Source organism: Aedes aegypti, chromosome 1 (assembly GCF_002204515.2).
Source record: "Aedes aegypti strain LVP_AGWG chromosome 1, AaegL5.0 Primary Assembly, whole genome shotgun sequence".
Lineage (NCBI taxonomy): Eukaryota > Metazoa > Arthropoda > Insecta > Diptera > Culicidae > Aedes > Aedes aegypti.
Window position 1 is genome coordinate 176680174 of NC_035107.1, and position 19821 is coordinate 176699994.

General features: G+C 38.1%; 1 protein-coding gene and 2 non-coding genes across 3 annotated transcripts in view; 2 read left to right on the forward strand and 1 right to left on the reverse strand.

Annotated features, from left to right (window-relative positions):
• The window catches only part of LOC5574585 (heart- and neural crest derivatives-expressed protein 2), a 42793-nt gene that overhangs the window by 21314 nt on the left and 1658 nt on the right, over positions 1-19821 (forward strand). The window contains exons 3-5 of the mRNA XM_001655159.2: positions 5200-5412; positions 7305-7546; positions 8846-8998. Coding sequence (XP_001655209.2) covers positions 5200-5412; positions 7305-7546; positions 8846-8998 — 608 coding nt within the window. The remainder of the gene's footprint in view (positions 1-5199; positions 5413-7304; positions 7547-8845; positions 8999-19821) is intronic.
• Positions 9668-9740, forward strand: Trnam-cau. The gene has a single exon. It is a non-coding gene; the product is annotated as a tRNA-Met (tRNA).
• Trnaw-cca lies at positions 10241-10312 on the reverse strand. The gene has a single exon. It is a non-coding gene; the product is annotated as a tRNA-Trp (tRNA).

The following is a 19821-nucleotide window of genomic DNA, read 5'->3' on the forward strand; positions in this document are numbered from 1 at the left end:
GGATGAATCACTTTATAAAATCTTGAGTTAAGACTTTTTTGAAAAATCCATCAAAGAATTTTTTGAGGAATTCAGGTTCTCCTTGGGAAAATCTAAGTTGAACTCTTGAGTTATCCTAAAAAAAAAATTTGTGGAAATTTCCTAGGAAAATTCGTCTCAGGAGAAATTTCTTGGGAAATATTAGCTTAAACCAATTTAGAAATTTTCTGAGTACTATGCAAATATTTAGGCAAATAACTAAATGAATTTGTAATGAAATTCCAAGAGAGAATAATGAAAAAAAAAATACAGTAATACTTGTCGTAATGTCTCGAGGAATTCTAAAAAATGTATTAGATTTTAGAGAAATGTCTACTCTGATGCTTAGAAGAATCAAAATCTTATCTTCTGGCTTCTATTAGATTTTGTTTTGTTTTCTTGGTTACTTTTATTTATTTTTTGTGGCTTTATTCAGACTAGAGGTTTCTAATTTCCTAATTCCTAATTGTTAAGGAACTCAGTCGCTCTAGTTTAATAAAATCCATTAAAAAAACTGCTTTGATTTTTTTTTCAGCAATTTTTCATTCTATGGGAGTTAAAATAATAATAAATCTTTTAAGAATTACCTATGTATTTTTTTCTGTTGGGCAATAGAATTTCCTCAACTCAACTCAAAACCGACCAAGATGTCACTTACATCCCTTGCATTTGAGCTCCTCAAATGTAGTAACTTTCAATTTCCAGCCTAGGATTCCGTAGGGTTAATAATTTTCTAAGTTTCACTGTGCAACAAATATTTGCGAATGTTTGTCCTACCCATGGTTTCGAACGTGGACGCGCCTCTGTAAGTAAATATCAGTCTTTTGATGAAATGATTGTATCTTTATAATTAATTCTGATTTACAGTAATTTATTTGACCATATCACGAAAAAAATCTAAAACTTAAAATATAAGACAACATAAACTCCACAGCATTAAAATATATAGCATAGAATTGATCATGCATGTAGTTTACAATTTAAAGACGAAATAAATGAATCAAAAAATGTTAAATAAAAAAACATCTAAACGATAATTGTTCAAAAGAGTGATGCAAATTTTGAAATTTTTGCTCCCCTATGCTTAAACGACTTATATTACGGTAAAAAGAATCCTCGCAAAGTTTGAAATGAATCGGAAGAAATGTGACTGTGCACAGGCGATTTGAAGTTTATATGGAGATTACTATGGAAAACGCCATCTTTTTGTGTTCAGCCCTCTATCTCTTCGTCATAATGTTTTATGGAAAAGTGAATACAATCTTCTCATGCGAAATCCTTTCAGCTACAACTTTGCCGAAGACCACATTTTAATTGGACGTCAGGATAAATTGCTATTCATAATCATAAACTTGGTATGCATTTTGCATGCTGAACCAACTACCCGGCAGGCAACAGTGGTGCTCCCGGCGGGTAGAATAGATCAAAGTAATCCAGGCTACTATGTTCTACAGCAAAAAAGCAGTATTGCTCTGAAAGTAAGTGAATGATCATTTCAGCATGGTTTAGACTTTATTATCAATACAGTGAAACCTCCATGAGTCGATATTGAAGGGACCATCGACTCATGGAAATATCGAGTCATGGAACAGCAATCCTTTGGAAAGTGGCTTCTAGGGACCATCATAGTAACCATGAAATTCTGTTTTTAGTATGGTTCCATGAGTCGATATCGAGTCATGGAACATCGACTCATGGAGGTATCACTGTAATAACAAATTATCCTTACGTCCCATCAAAATGTGGTCTTCGACAAAGTTGTAGCTGGGAAGATTTCACATGAGAAGAGTTTGTTCACTTTTTCATAGAATATTATTTCGAGCAGTTAGAGGACTGAACACAAAAGCTTTGCCTTTTTCATAGTAATTTCCATATAAACTTTAAATGGCGTGTGCACAACCAAATTTCTTCTAAATCACTTCAAATTTTTGGAGAATGATTTTTATCATAATTGACACCGTTTAAGCATAGGGGAGCAAAAATTTCAAAATTTGAATCAGTCCATTGTTCAATCAATTACACAGCGTAACCTTCATTGAAAAGTATTGTTTACCACATGAAGTTTGAATTTTGTGACAAATTAAGGTGAAGATGAATTGAAGCCAAAGTTCAAATCTTCAAGAGCACGGATCTGAAGAACCAAACATCCGTTTAAGCTGAAAACTTAATCGATTGATCACTAGCTGGTGGTGACCAATCGATTAGGTTTTCAGCTCAAACGGATGTTTGGTTCTCCAGATCCGTGCTCTTGAAAATTTGAACTTTGGCTTCGATTCATCTTCACCTTAAGCAAATAAATTGCCATACAAGTTGGAATAGAGTAAATATGTAAGAGAGTGCGAATCATATTTTTTCACCGATTTTCACAAGCATCGGTGGTTCAGTGGTAGAATGCTCGCCTGCCCGGGTTCGATTCCCGGCCGATGCAAGGGAATATTTTTAACATGAAGTGTATTTTGAATTTATTTTTGATCGTAAAGTGGATCAACACATTTTAGCTTATTTCTAAACAAATGTTATAAATGCCGGCTTTGAGCTTCGGGTTTCCGGGACAGTCTTAGGGACACTGTTAAAAATAATGAAGATTACACGTAATGTGAACTTCATTTATGCGATTAAAACATGATGTCCTGTAAATTTAAGTATGAAATCATGTAAATGTGTGTTATTAGAGCAAACATTACAAACTTTGAAATTTTGGCAAAGTTTGAAATGATTCAGAAAAAAATTGACTGTGCACATGTCATTTGAAGTTTATATGGAGATTACTGTGGAAAATGCCAACACTTTGTGTTCAGCCCTCTATCTCTTAGTCATAATATTTTATGAAAAAGTGAACAAACTCGTCTCATATGAAAATCTTTTCAGTTACAACTTTGGCGAAGACCATATTTCGATTGGACGTCAGGATAAATTGCTACTCATAATCATAAAGTAGGTTTGCATTTTGCATGCTTAACCAACTGTTCGGCAGGCAACAGGGGTGTTCCTGGCGGGCAGAATAGATTAAAATAATCCAGGCTACTATGTTCTACAGCAAAAAGGCAGTGTTGCTCGGAAAGTAATTGAATGATAATCTCAGCATGATCTAGACTTTGTTATCAATAATAACGAATAATCCTTTTGTCCAATCAAAATGTGTTCTTCGGCAAAGTTGTAGCTGGGAAGATTGCACATGAGAAGAGTATGTTCAGTTTTCCATAGACTGTTATTACAAGCAGTCAGCGGAATGAACACAAAAGGTTAGCCTGTTCCATAACTTCAAATGGTGTGTGCACAACCAAATTTCTTCCAAATCACTTCAAACTTTGGGAGAACGATTTTCATCATAATTGACATCAATTAAGCATAGGGGAGCAAAAATTTAAAAAAAATGCATCAGTCTAATGTGTTATATGTCACGTAATCGCACAGGATTCTACTGGATTAAATGACATATAATTCAAGTTTACATGACATATAATGTAAATATCCAATGGATATTATCCATGATATAATACGCTCCAATTATGTGCATTGTATGTCTCAGAAATTTACACGTTTCGTTTGAACTGTGAAGCCTTAAATAAGTACAAAATGAGCTAGAAGAACTAACTGTAGAGAATAATATTGTGATAATAAAGTTTCCTCAAAATACTTAAAATATACTATTTTATTGAAGATTTTTGAATATTATGAAATATTGCATCATCCAACAGTTACGGATTTGTATTTTTTAGATAAAACCACCCTCCAATGCGTGCACATTTTTGATCAAAATTTAGTAAGTATTTTCAAGAAATTATAAGTTTATAGCTGTTATGACGTATTCCTGTCATACAAGTATCGATGTTTTGTATTTTTACTAGCACACGGAAAAATATTTTTACCTAATTTTTGAGTTTACTTTACCCAAAATTAAGTATATCGATTATAGTTTCAACCCAAAATCTCTCGGTTTTCTCTTTCTCCCACATGAATGTTGTCAAAAATAGAGAGAGCTGCATCTACCCAATGGGGGTACTTTGGCCCAATAAGCCAAATATGGGTAAATGCAACTTTTCTTATGTTTAGGTGGAAAGAACTCAATTTTGCGTTAAATCAACCCAAAATTGAGTATATTTTTCTAATGGAATTAAAGCCAAACTACCTAGTGGGGACCTTGGAAATTTAGCCAAAATTGAGTTATTGGGCTCAACTACGGAATTGCGTTGAAACAACCCAAAATTGAGTTGAATTCCGTCTCCGTGCAGCAAGATTTTGCGACACACTATATTCGAACTCTTGCCCCACAGGTGGGGCAAAAGTTTGTTTAAGACAATCAATTAATAATTTTAGAACTAAAAATTAGTAAATATTTCAAACATTTTAACAAACGTTCAGCAAAATGGTAGCCAATTTGTTGAAGATACATCGATTTATCTTCATCGTTGTTTACTTTGCATTATTGCAGAAAGCATATCCACTTTCGTAACATGTCTTCAAGCTGTAGGATAATGAATCACTGAATCTTGCTTGATGGACAAGGAATCTTGCAGATTTATTTGATTTGGCGTAGTTATTAGCGAAAGAGAGTAGCATATATAAAAATATATATTTGATTGAACGCTCGATGCAAAAATGATTAAAGAAAATGTTATACATGGAAAAAAGTGCTTTTAGATTAAAAATGTCATGTCAACGCCAGTACTCCAAAATATCAGCGATCACCATGTGATAAACTGCTACAATGCGGAAGTTGCATATCACTTTTTCCAAACACGAATTGACTACGGATGAGCACTCCCTCAAGTGCAATCAAGTGCAGCAAACAATTTATACATCCATATCCCTTATCCTTTTAGGCACTTGACATTTTTTAAGGCAATCCTTTTTCATTTCACTCTTGAATCGTTACTTTCTTCTGCACTACACGTATAGGTTGCAACCTTCACTCTGTTAGTTTTGTTTAGCCAAGCCATCGTATAAACAGACAAAAATTAATGTTCCTTTCTGTATCCATCGGAGCCGACGTGCAGTGCAGCTTCTCTGTTACAGCTCAGTGCATTCAATTCATAAACAAATCATTATGATACGATACATAGCACGCTTTCGGAAAAGAAATTAGGAAATATAACACTTTTTCGTGTGGCGATTTATTTTTCTATCTACTCATGTTCTGTATCGCTTCCAACACCTTCTGTATATATTTACTTCACACAGGCGCTCATGTGATACCCTTGGAGGAGGAAGGCTATTGGGGATCGCCATGCAGTTCCAGCGAATCCCTTGAGCATCGAGACGAGTATTCTCCTGGCCAGAATGTACTGTCGTCGCAATCCGGACCGGAAGGATCGTCCCCTTATGGTAGCCAGTATCATCACCATCATCACCACAATCAGCCAGTGTACTGTCCCGTTGAGTATGAGAAAACGAGTGAGTATGAAGCTGTAATGCTGGAGTATTAATAAACTTAAACTAACTTTACCTAAATATAAATATAGATCACTTATCGTAGCAATAGAAGATTGCTACGATTTTTGTGTAAAATTATTAGCATTTGCGCCCCTGTTTCAACATTCATCAATACAACCCAAGTAATCAAATTGCCATTTAATTTGTTCTGTGTGCTAAGATAATGCCATATAATAGCCTTATAAGCTCCAAAAGGTAAATTACTTGCATACATTAGTCAGAGAACTTCAGAATAATCTTCAAAATTTTATTTTGAATCCTTTTTAGAGCTATCTTCTTAGTACTACAACAGCAAATCCTCATTGGAACAGTATACAACACAGCAACAGTTTTGATTTTCTGTTAATAAAAAGATACAGACATTTCACCTATTTGTTACATTTGGCTAGGATGCTCTCAATAAGATTTTTGAAAGTTATTTTTTTATCTGGCATGAGTCCTAGATACTTATTTCATATGACCAATTTATTGGAAACCCTCTTAGATAAGGGGCCCTCTCATAATGGCAACACGTCTACTTGAAGATTTCAAATAAAGAGTGTCATTAAACCACAAAAAAAAATGAAAACCAACACTGAAAATAAGACATTGTTATTTATTTCCCCCTCTGGCTTTTAGAAAAATTTGAAGGGGTCAGGGGGGTGAAAAAAGTAAAATTTCAAATTTGTTCCGGCCTTAGTGCAATTTCAAAAACTTTAGTTTCAAATGACAAAAAAAAACTTGATGTTTTAGGCACCTATGATTGATAATAGTAACTACACCACACGCTTCATCAAAAAGATCATTACAATACACAAAAATTGATTCAGTCATACAGTGAAACCTCCATGAGTCGATGTTCCATGACTCGATATCGACTCATGGAACCATACTAAAAGCAAAATTTCATGGTTACTAGGATGGTCCCCTCAAGCAGCTTTCCAAGGCATTTGTTTCCATGACTCAATATTTCCATGAGTCGATGGTCCCTTCAGATATCGACTCATGGAGGTTTCACTGTATTTGCGATTTTGAACATTGCATCAATCATTTCTCGATTACTTTTTCAAATCGACGTAAGTAACTTTCATACGGTTTTGAGAAAACTAATTAAGAAGAATCACAACCTGTCTTCTAAAACTGTTTTAAAATGAATCACCTTTTTAACATTTTTTCGCCGTGTACATCGCTCAAATTTTGCATACAATCAGATCACGTTCAAAAACTAGGTAGTTTCTATTATTTTCAACAAAAATAATTATAAAAAAATGATAAGCCGTTTCATATAGTTACTTTCGACGTTTTTCTACCAGTGTAAAATCGGCTCAAGTAGTGTTTTGTTTTGATTCGTGGTTAAGTCACTTTGTCTCTCTATACAGCGGGGCGGCGAAAGTGGTGGTTAGGTTGCGAAAGTTGAAAATCTTACTTTCGTCGTTTTGTAAATCCGGAAATTAAACGTTCTAAAAGTGGAAAATCTAGTTGGCTAGGAGCGGAACATGTAGAATTTCGCCTGCGACACACGTAGGATCAATAAAGTAAGTTCATTCACTTTTTTGACTTGAGACTATTTGAACAAGTTTTCGAGATTTGTTGCAATTGTTCAGATGACTCATGAGTTGAAAAATCAAAATCAAAGGCAGACATGTTTTTTTTTTACGTAAAAGTACGAATCGATATCACCATCATTCATGGAGTTTTAATTTGCTTCAAAGACAGTTTTGTACTTTGTTTACCGATAAATTCAAAAAATATAATCCTAGTTATGCTTTGGCCTAGTGCGTTACGGTTTTAGTGCAATATTGGAAGCTTAAATCACGAAAATGAAAAAAGCAATTGATTTATATATGTGATTTGATTATTTTGATTATTTTCAGGTTATATATGTGACGAGGGCTATTACGGAGCAACAACGGCAACAAGCACAAGCGGTGGATCGATGTCATCGGTGAATGCTTCAAGTGCAATAGTTACCGGCAGTGTCCCGGTAGTACGAGTAGTCAAAAGACGCAACACGGCGAACAAGAAAGAACGTAGACGTACTCAAAGTATTAACTCGGCCTACACCTCGCTGCGGGATCGTATTCCAAATGTTCCGAATGATACAAAGCTTTCAAAGGTACCTACAGTGAAACCTCCATGAGTCGATGTTCCATGACTCGATATCGACTCATGGAACCATACTAAAAGCAAAATTTCATGGTTACTAGGATGGTCCCCTCAAGCAGCTTTCCAAGGCATTTGTTTCCATGACTCGATATTTCCATGAGTCGATGGTCCCTTCAGATATCGACTCATGGAGGTTTCACTGTATTATCAGGGAGCACACAATCCACAATGGTTCCAGTAATTTTTTTTCTACTCAGTTCTCGTTGATCTCAGACGTATATTGTTTTCAGAGAAGTTGTTTGATCTTAGGGTTAAATTTAGAATCAAACTTGCTTGAAATATAGTGAAAAGTCATTCTTCAGAAAGTTGTCAAATAAACAAATAATTTTTAAGCTAGGGGAAAAGCACCAATTTTCGACCTAGCACTAATTTTTTTTTATTTTTTTATTCATTTGGTTCTACATCTTCAACACTTATGGTTGCACTTATGGTTGCACAGATTTTCGACCCATCTATACGATTTCGGCCTACTTTGTATGAAAATCCGAAAATTGACACATAATTCTTATGGGTCGAAAATTAGTGCTTTTCCCCTAATTATGTTTGAGATTTTTGCAGAAGTTTTTACCATCCCTTCTCCTATCCATCGGATTTAATTGCTCTCTTCAGCAACTTTCTTTATTGTGGTTTGACGAAAGAGTTTTCACAATGAGATGATAAATTTGTACTCACATAACGGTACTGGGATACCTTTAAATTACCATAAAAAATAATGAAAGAGCTTTACTTTTATCGAACATAGAAAGGAAGGCATGAGAGATTGTATTTCCAAAATTTTTAGAATATAGATTTTGACATCATAGTTTTTCACTGATATTTGCTTATAAATTAAATGTCAAGCTTTAGAAAACTTGCAATTTTCAGCTTAAAGGACTAGCTAATCGCTACTTCCTCTACAACTATTCTAAAGAGCACATTTTCGAAAAATGAAAACGAAATTCTGACCATAAACCTTTATGTTTTGGGTACATCCTAAGTTTGAACTTCCAGGATCGATTAATGTTGTAAGGAATTTAAGTTGTTAACAATAAATTTTTGCCAAAGAAGAACGCACCTGGAAATTAAAAACCTAAGGACCACCATATCCATCTTCTTCCTAAGAAGATGTAAAAGTTACGAACAACTTCTCTGACACCATATGTCTAAATTTTAGACTCTAAAATCAACAAGAACAGAGAAAAAAGTTTTTTTTATCGGTTTAATTTTCCATTATGCAATCGATTCTCAATCATACAAATTCCTATTCTAGATTAAAACGCTCCGACTAGCAATCTCATACATTGCACATCTACTAGCAGTCGTGAACGGCAACCAAGATCCATCCTGCGACTTCCGAGCGGAACTGGTACCCTCATCAAGAAAGATAAACGCGGAACGAAGGGCGCAGAAAAGTATGCTCCAAGTAAGTTGCATACAAAAATCCATTCATATCTGCAGTTGAGAATAGACTCTATACGTAAGGATCACTTTGTTCTAGCCCGACTAGAAACAGGGCCCAATATTCATAATTGAATCATTATCTTTATTGAGATTATCTGGTTTTGTGGCGTCTGGCATTGTGTGCGAGGGAAGTTCATAGGAAAGCGATTGCTTGGCTTTCAGCTGCGATAAATTAAACCGACAGGCGCTGGCGTTTCACCAGCTCGTGGTTTTGTTTCGTGGAAATTGCTCTATAATATACTATAATTGGATTACGCGACATTTGCCTTATATTGCATGGTAGTGAATGCAGTGTTTGTATTATTGCAGCGGAAATTCCAAGCATAGCTTTTCTTTGGTGGGAAAAATTGCACCCCTTTTCAACACCAGTAATAAACTAAAAGGTTTTCCCAATTGCGTAATAAAAAGCAACTCTTAACATCAAGTGTCAATTAAGTGCTAAACCATCTAATGCAAACCATCTCTGCAGTGCAGATTGCATAGGGTGTGAAATAAGGAGGGGTAGCGAGCCAATTGTTCCCCGCAACGTAGCTCATATGTTTTATGATGAAACTTGTATGCGAATAGTCAAAATCTTGTCTTGTTATGCCACAATGTTTTTAAAGAGTAAGAAACCCTCCCCTCCCAACAAGCCTCGATAGCGCAGTCGGTAGCGCGTAAGTCTCATAATCTTAAGGTCGTGAGTTCGATCCTCACTCGGGGCAGTAAACTTTTTTGTAGCCATCGCCTTTTATTTTTAATTTTCGAGTAGTTAAGGTACCGTTCACAAATTACGTAACGGCTTAGAGGGAGGAACTGAAACGTTGTGTCTCGCACTCAAAATGTGTTTAAGTTAATGTTATATTTTTAAATATAACTATTACGGTGGGGACTCATTCAAAAATTGTAAATTTTAGCCTTACGTAATAAATGGACACTGCCTAATCACAAGGCCGGAAAACGTCAAAATCACCTACAAAATCAATATTGTGCAGATTGAATGATATATTGAAGGGACCATCGAGCTAGTTAGGGAGGTATCGAGTTATAGAACACATAATCAGTGCATCTGCGATCCAAGGGACCATCGAGGTAGCCATGAAAACCAACTTTTACTGTTGCTCTCTACTAACTCAATACCGAGGTACGAAATATCGAGTTAGGGAGAGTTGACTGTATATAGAAAAGGTACATGTAATAAACACTTATAAAAAAAATCTCTGAATGACCCCGACGTGATTTGAACACGCAACCTTCTGATCTGGAGTCAGACGCGCTACCGTTGCGCCACGGAGTCATGTGTTAGGATTGTGATAAAAGCCATTTTTAAATCCAAAGCATGAAAAGACAGATGATGATGTACAACATGTATGAATATGTAGTGCGAATATGAGAAAATTCTGTCAACGCCCATTTTTGACGCCCCCTCCGCAACGAAACGCATGCGCTAAATTTCCTTGTTCGTTCCTATAAAGTATGGGTGGGTATCTGCTTGAGTGGATGCAGTTCTGATCATTTATCACAGCAGCATTGCGATGAGAAATGGGTGGAAATTCCGATGGAAATATTTTCTCATGTTATGCAGCGTGTTGCTATCTCATTAGTGGTCGCCTAATTAACACGTTTACAGGTGGCTAGTGTTCTTGATTGACAAATTTAAATTACATTCCAAACCATTTGAGCTACTGGCCCAAGCATATGTACAAGGAACAACAGACATTTCGTTCGGCCAGAAATATTTCTACAACTCAACTTCAGTATTTTAAGTCAACGAGTCATTATTGTCATCACCTTTGAATGCAGTTTTCTTGTGCATTGATTTTTTATGGATGTATATGCACTGTGTTTAGCTTTATTAATGGAATACAATGTACCTACTTATGAATATAAATTTGATTGAAAACCAAAAAAAATATTTAAATATTTGAAAAATGAATGATGTGAAACAATGAAAACATCAACATAAATTCAAATCAACTATATTTGCAACATATGTTAAGAAGCAAAAGGCTAAGCATTCAGTAGGTTGTAGTGTTGCTACGCCTTAGTTGCTAAGTATGTTTCGAAAATCGATATTTTATCGTAATTTTGATATACCGTAATCCGGGGTAACATTGATCATTTTTGAAAATAATTCCTAAAAATAATTTTGAAATAGCAAAACTAGTCATATTTTTGAAACAAGTACTGGCACCCATCTTTTGTGACTGTACGTAGTGTTTTGTTTTTCTAAATATTTCGAACATGTTTAAAAATTAACCCATCTTTTGTGACTGTACGTGGTGTTTTGTTTTTCTAAATATTTCGAACATGTTTAAAAATTATTTTATGCGATTTCTTTTTATTTAGATGATGTGGGTTAACATTGATCACTCAGCCCCTGAAACCAAATATGAAAGCCAAACTCTTACAAATCATCTACTTTTTCAGTTATTTCAAAATTAAAAGCACCATGATTCACGGTATACAGGCAATTTCCTAAGAAAAGTGGGGTTCTTTGTAGTAATGCATTGATTTTTCTAAATTGAACATACTTATTCAAATTTTGACAAAGGAAACGTTTACAGCAATATTATTTTTAGTATAAACGGCATTGTTCGCGCAACATTAAATAACAGCCTAGTTAGTGTGTCTGATGCCTATGGACTAAAGAGTCTAAATTATAAAGAGACGAAATCTGATCATATTCAAAATAAATCAGCTAGCAACTATGCCAAATCTATTACGCAGCACTGCCAATGTTGATTCCCACGCTAAAAGCGAGTCACAGGTTTGATGTGTTGAATTTTCACAGGTTTGGGTAACGAATGAAAAAATGACTGAATGTATGGAAAACCAATGTAATGAGTAGAGCATTCTTTATGCAAAGCATGAAAATTGCAACCGACACTCATGTATTCAGAAAACATGCTACTTCAGAACAAGCAAAATTGTCGTGGGCGGTAACATTTTTGTGTGAGTCGTTTTCAGCTTGTGTGAAAAAGTGTTTGACAAGTCTCCTGCTCGATTGGAATGACATTGACAGTAAACTTGGAATTCCAATTGGAACATTTCTCGATTACTTTTTCAAATCGACGTAAGTAACTTTCATACGGTTTTGAGAAAACTAATTGAGAAGAATCACAACCTGTCTTCTAAAACTGTTTTAAAATGAATCACCTTTTTAACATTTTTTCGTCGTGTACATCGCTCAAATTTTGCATACAATCAGATCGCGTGCAAAAACTAGGTAGTTTCTATTATTTTTAACAAAAATAATTATAACAAAATGATAAGCCGTTTCATACAGTTACTTTCGACGTTTTTCTACCAGTGTAAAATCGGCTCAAGTAGTGTTTTGTTTTGATTCGTGGTTAAGTCACTTTGTCTCTCTATACAGCGGGCGGCGAAAGTAGTGGTTAGGTTGCGAAAGTTGAAAATCTTACTTTCGTCGTTTTGTAAATCCGGTAATTAAACGTTCTAAAAGTGAAAAATCTAGTTGGGTAAGAGCGGATCATGTGGAATTTCGTCTGCGAAACACGTAGGATCAATAAAGTAAGTGTATTCACTTTTTGACTTGAGACTATTTGAATAAGTTTTCGAGATTTCGCTTTTTTGCTTATAGTTTCTTTACTATGGACGAGTGTGCAGAATCCACAGAAATTATTATCACACCTATACTATTTTATGTTCTTATATATGAAATACATAGTTGAATTCGATCTGAGAAGTAAATCGCGCGTGTTTTTGTTCCCTCCTTCGATTACTATTTTCCAGGGTTTTTTTTTCACGATTTTGGGCTCTGGACACTGCCATAAATGGTCCTTCGAGCCGGATACTGGCCGCCAGTGAACCAAAGTGCGCGTTAATCCGCTTTTTGTCACTGTTCCGCGATTCGGTATATCAAGTGCCAGAGTGAGGTTAAAACCACCCCCTTAATAGTACATTCCCGTGATAGTGAAACGTTATTGTTATGGACAAATTACTTCCCAAAAGAATATCTCTCGACGCGCGGTTGAATAGAGCAAGAAAACAAGTCGATGAATTGTGTACAGACGATAATATCGACGATGTCGATGTCCAGACGGAACTGGATAACTTGCTAGAGGTATGGGCTGCCCTCCTATCGGTCCATCAGCGTATGGTGGACAAGTGCAATGATGGGGAGATTGATGAGATCCTGCAGCATCAATCATCTTTCGAACAGACCTTCGTTTCAATGAAAGGTACCCTCCTGAAGCTCCGCAAAAGATTCAATTTTTCATCTACTCGCCACGATGATCTAATTCAGCAAGATGGCGCCAGCGCTATTCAACAGTTAGTTCAACAGCAAGCAGAATTCATTCGACTGATTTCCAACAGCTTCAATGCGGGAAACATGGACGCAGGCAGTAGCACAACAACCTTTGCGAATAATGTTCCACCCCACAGAGATGTCAAGCTCCCTCGCATGAACCTCCCAATATTTGGAGGGAACATCTTGGAATTGTCATCCTTTTTCGATCTCTTCGACAGTGCTGTGCATAGGAATGCAAGTCTTCTAGATAGTCAGAAGCTCTATTTCCTCAAAACTTATCTTGTCGGAAAAGCCTCTGCTTTGTTGTCGCTCTCTGCTTTAGCCAAGCTCAAGGCAAGGTATTATATGCCACTAAAAATCGTCGCACAGCATATTTAAAGATTCTAGAGTCAACCCTCTGTGACATCACCCTCCGCCGTCGGCTTACGCTCCCTGCACGACGTATCCGATGAGGTAATACGAGCATTGAAAGCGATGAACCAAAAAGGACGAGACATATGGCTAATGTATATCCTCGTCGAGAAACTAGATCCTGACAGCAAGCAGTTGTGTTGCCAAAAGCGGTTAGAAATGAACGACGAGGATGTTACCTTAGAGAAGCTGCTCCATTTCATCAATACGCAGAGCAGTGCACTAAAATCTGTTTTGCCAAATCGTCAAAGAAGGACGACGTTCATTCCGCCAACTAAAAAATCTCCCTCTAACCGAGGACCACCAGCGCTTGTTGCCATGCAATAACACTCCATCAAGTGTGTGCAACTTTTGCACCAAATCGTCTCACCAGTTGTACCAGTGTGGTAAGTTTCTTCATGCAAGTACCGTTGATCGACTCCAGTTTATTCGTAGGCAAAGGTTCTGCGAGAATTGCCTTAGAAAACATACTGGTGAGCCTTGCCGAAAATGTAATCTTCATGAAGCCTTCCAACCACCAGTTCCTACTCCGGCAATCAACGCGATCGATGAAGCAGATCCTTCTGGTTCACCTATGGCATCACAAACGCTGATTTCGCCCCTCAGCCTGGCAACCGACTTCACCAACACCAATGTGTTACTGCTCACCGCAACAATCAACGTCTACGACAAATATGGTCGACCTCACGCTTGTCGAGCAGTGCTGGATTGTGCTTCGCATACAAGCTACGTCATCGAGGAGTTGTGCAATAAATTAGGCTTGTCCACCACTGAGGTGGATTTTGAATATGGTGGAATTGCGGGTACTTCTGGGCACGCAAACCGTGGAGCTAAGATTACATTCTCATCACGATGCTCTGATTACCGGAATGTAGTCCCTTGCATTATCTTGAAGCAACTTACCTCAAACAGATTGACATTGAAGACTGGCCGATTCCTGGATCCATCCAATTGGCTGATCCCCAGTTTCATCACCCAGGAAAAATAAGCATGCTTCTCGGTAACAAGCTTTTCTTCCAATTGCTTGAACCGGGAACCCTTCAGTTGGATACACACGACCAGTGTTGTTCAGACTCATTTCCCCGAAAATAACATTTTCCGAACTACGAAGCCACGAACTACTACAACCATTCTCTATCCTCCTAAGATAGAAAAGCCAGAAAAGCAGATGGTTAAGCTTGAGTACTGCACACAAAATCGATCAATTTTGATCCCAGAGAGCCACAATTCAAGTTTCGGTGAAATGAAATGAGTGAGTGAGTGAGTGCGAATCATTTCACCGAAACTTGAATTGCGGCCCACCGAGATCGAAACTGTCGGATCCCATGTGCAACACTCAAGCCCAACCACCTCCCCATCCATCTCAGGAATACAACGCACAGTTATAACAGTTCATGGCTTCACAATTCGAATTTCGGGGAAATGAGTCTGGTCAACACTGCACACGACAACCTTCCTGTATTGCAAAATACAAAACTGGGATGTGTTGTGTTAGGTGGATACAAGGAAACTACACATCGACTGGACTCTACCGTTGCTTCATGCCTACTGGTAGGTTCTACAGATGTTCTCTCTGATCAGCTGCGCAAGTTTTGGGAGCTTGAAGACTATAGCAATACTAATCCTCTTTTCAATGACGAAGAGATACAATGCGAAGAACATTCCGTGAAACATACAATTCGTGATTGTTCGGTAAGGTTCATCGTACGTCTCCCTCTATAGGAGAGACTTTCATCGCTCGGCAAATCTAGAGAAATTGCTGAGAGAAGAATGCTTCACATCGAGCGAAAGTAGGAGCGAAGCCCGGCACTAAAACAACAATATCATTCGTTTATGTGTGAGTACATTGACCTTGAGCATATGAGTCTTGCCACCACAACCTCCTCCGATGACTGTGTGTATTTCCCACATCATTGCGTCATCAAAGAATCTAGCTCAACAACAAAATGTCGCATTGTGTTTGACGCATCAGTAATGGCATGAATGATATTTTGATGACCGGACCAGTATTGCAAGACTCATTGACTTACATTCTCTTACGATTCCGATTCCCCGTAGTAGTGCTGGCAGGAGATGTAAAGCAGATGTATCGAATGGTGCAAGTCTGTGAAGATGATCGAACCAACATTCGAATTTTGTGGTGTTGGTCCAAAGACGAACAAATCCAGGAGTACTGCTTGAATACCGTTACTTACGAGACGAAGAGTGCCCCCTACTTGGCGAAAAAATGCGTACAAGAGCTGTTACTGTCTCATCAAGAAAATTTTCCCTCAACCGTCGAGAAGACCATCAAGGGAATTTACGTCGACGACGTCCTAACAGGCGCTGATACGAGCGAAGAAGCCAAAAAACTTCGGCAAGAACTTCCTCAAATATTCTCAGAAGGTGGCTTTCATCTGCGAATGTGGGCATCTAATTCCGCAGAGGCCCTCGAAGGAGTTCCTGAAGAAGATCGAGAGATGAAACTTCCTATCGAGCTCAACAAACCCAACACAATCAAAGCGCTTGGAATTCACTGGCAACCGTGTAGCGACAAATTCCTGTTCAGCGCTCAACTTTCTAAGATCCTTCAGCCCACAAAGCGCAGCATTTTATCGAACATCGCAAGCTTGTTTGATCCCCTTTGTTTTGCTAGTACCAGTAATCATCCAAGCCAAGCCACTGATGCAGCGTCTGTGGGAGCTGAAGGTGGCCAGGGACGCAATCCCCCCTGGTGAGTTGACAAATATCTGGTTTGATTTTGAGCACGGTTTGGCTCTTCTGAACTCTTGTCAGGTTCCAAGACGAGTGATCAGCGTTAACAGGATTGGTAGAGTTTTCCTACACGGCTACAGTGACGCTTCGGAACGAGCGATGGGCGCCTGTGTATACATTCGTGCTGTGGATGATTTAGGAAATGACAGTTCCCATCTTCTGTGTGCCAATTCCAAGGTGACAACGTGACTAAAGCCATCAACCAACCATTCTTCGAGGTGCGTACGTGGGTGGATTAGAGTGTTGTGTTGGCATGGATCAATGGAGGCGCTTCTCGCTGGAAAACCTTTGCTGGCAATAGAGTTGCCGAAATCATCACCCATCTTCCAGCAATCAATTGGAGCTACATCGCCTCTAAGCAAAATCCTGCGGACCTTATTTCGCGCGGTGCATCCGACGAACAAATTCAGAATAACGCTTTGTAGTGGTTTGGTCCCTCATGGGATACCGAAGGTGGTTTTATATCGGCTGCTGCACCTGAACTGACCAACAATGATCAACAACACATTACTAGAGAGCAGAGAGCGACAGCTATCACTCTCGTCAGCTATTTCTAATTCATTTCTCGATGACATGATGGCACGGTATTATCCCGATCTCACGATGCTTCTTCGGGTTACTGCTCGTACTCTTCGTTTATAGCTTGATCGAGCTAAATCAATCTACATTCGTCACGTTCAACAGCAGCAGTTTCGTCAAGAGTTGGATTGCCTATGACGCCAAGGTGAAGTTAGTTCAAGCAGCAGCCTTCATCAGCTCAACCCGTTCGTAGATGAAGCAGGTCTGCTCAAGATGGGCGGAATACTACAGCAATCAGGTCTTAGCTACGACGTTAGGCATCCCATATTGATGCCCCGGAACTCGATTCTTACTTTGTATTTGTTGAATTATGACCACATCACACATCACCACTGCGGGCCCCAACTGCTATTAGCAGTATCAAGAAGACAATACTGGATCATCTGTGGTGCAAGTGCTGCAAGAAAGGTTTATCGCCAGTGTGTGGCATGTGCACGTGCCAAGCCTTCACCCACGAATCAACAGATGGGTCAGTTGCCTTCCGATCGTGTTCAGCCGAACCCACCGTTTTCAATAACTGGCGTAGACTACGCTGGCGATTGGCATTATCGATTAGCATTATCGGACGTAGGGTGCGAGGTGCAAAGCAGAGCAAGGGATATATTGCTTTGATTATATGCTTTTCAACAAAAGCGGTACATATGGAGGTCGTGTCCGAGCCTACCTCTGCCTCCTTCCTGGCAGCCTTCATACGATTTTCCAGCCGATACGGCTTGCCAGCAAAAATGTTTTCGGACAACGCAACTACTTTTCGTGCGGCATCGAAGCACCTCCGAGAAATGTACGATCACCTCTTCTGTGCGTAAGGATGGGGTTACAGATTTTATGACCGAGAAAGGCGTGGAATGGAATTTCATTCCAGCTCGCTCCCCACACACTTAAATTGTTTTACGGATTCCTGTAAAATCTCAACAGCTGAACAGTTCGGTGAAATAAATTAACGGAGTACGGTAAATTTTTACAGTATTCGGTGAAAAATCACCGGAATCCGTAAAATTTCGACGGAATTACGGTGTTTTATTTCATCTGTTCAGCTGTTGAGATTACGGTGAAATTCACCGTAAGAGCTTAGTGTGCACACCATGGGGGATTGTGGGAGTCAGCGATTAAGGTGGCCAAACAACATTTGGCAAAGATAACGTCATCCTACATTTTCACATTCGAGGAGTTGTCAACGTTGGTGGCACAAATTGCGTCCACCATGAATTCAAGGCCCATCACACCCATATCAAACAGTCCAATGGATCCCCAATCGCTCGCTCCAGCTCATCTACTTATTGGAAGGGCACTCACCATAGTACCTGAAATCAACCTATTGGAGCGAAAAATATCTTCGATGACTCGATGGCAGTTCGTCCAACGGCTTTCCCAAGAATTTCGCAATAGATGGCAAAGGGATTATGTTTTGTCATTGAAACGGATGGTAAAATGGCAACGAGCTTCGAGGAACTGTCCTGTTGGTGCATTCGTTCTTCTAGTGGACGACAACGCGAAGCCTAAACAATGGCCTGTCGGCAGAATCATTGAAACATTCCCAGGACCTGATGGTTTAATTCGAGTTGTCTCTGTTAGAACTGGTTCCGGTACGCTTCGACGTGATATCAGGAAGGTAAGGATCATACCACTAGATTCAGATGAATATTTGCCAAGGAAATGTAAACTTGATAATCTTGAAGAGATTATAGTGGGCTGTTTATATTCGCGCAACATTAAATAACAGCCTAGTGTGTCTGATGCCTTTGGACGAGTTTGCAGAATCCACAGAAATTATTATCACACCTATACTAGTTTATGTTCTTATATATGAAATACACAATTGAATTCGATCCGAGAAGTAAATCGCGCGTGTTTTTTGTTCCCTCCTTCAATCACTATTTCCCGGGGTTTTTTCACGATTTTGGGCTCTGGACACTGCCAGGCATTTTTTATGCTTATATTTTTTGCAGCAGCCGTGTAAGGCATGAATCTTCAGTAGTGTCATCCATAATCATTGAAATTATTTATTTTTCGAAAATTCAATAGATTTACGCAAAAACCTCAACTCTCATTAGCTCATGCACATAATAAAGAGAATCACCATTCGTACATTGAAAATGTTCCTACGAAAAATGTTGATCAGGCTCTTGCGAGGAATGTCATTCAGGTCAAAGGTGTCTCGCTGTTCAATGTTACCCCATTTTACGGTACACAATTCAACAATTGATCTAATGTTTTAACCATCTATATATTTCAAAATAAATATCAAAATTAATAAAATATGACCTAAATCAGTCCACAAGAATATTTGTTTATAATTTTATTTGGCTTTGCTAGGAAACATTTGACAAAATGGTAAAATTCTAAAAAATCGTTAGTTTCTTTCTCCGCCTAACTTCACGAAATCATAGCCTTTCAGGTATTTTCAGTATTGATTCAAATTATTTATTTCAAATTTACTTATGTCAAATATAGAAACTTTTGGATGGGCCACAAAAGTTGATCGTTAAGCTAAGGGGTGTGACAAAATCTAAAAAAAAAAACTTAAACAATGTTTTTTGGACTTAAACAAACAAAAAACATTAAACAATTGAGTAAACATGTGTTTTTGGGCTAAACTTAAGCGTTTGGCATTTAAATTGGGACAGAGCTTTAGGACCCTATTATTCATTTATTGGAACGTGCAGTTGAAACGCATGGAACCATTTTTCTAATGGCTTATGCACAACATTCATCTGATTCGGTTCGTCTTAAGTTTATCAATAATCAATTTTATTCTGGAGTTATTGTTTAATTGGAAAAAAAGAGTT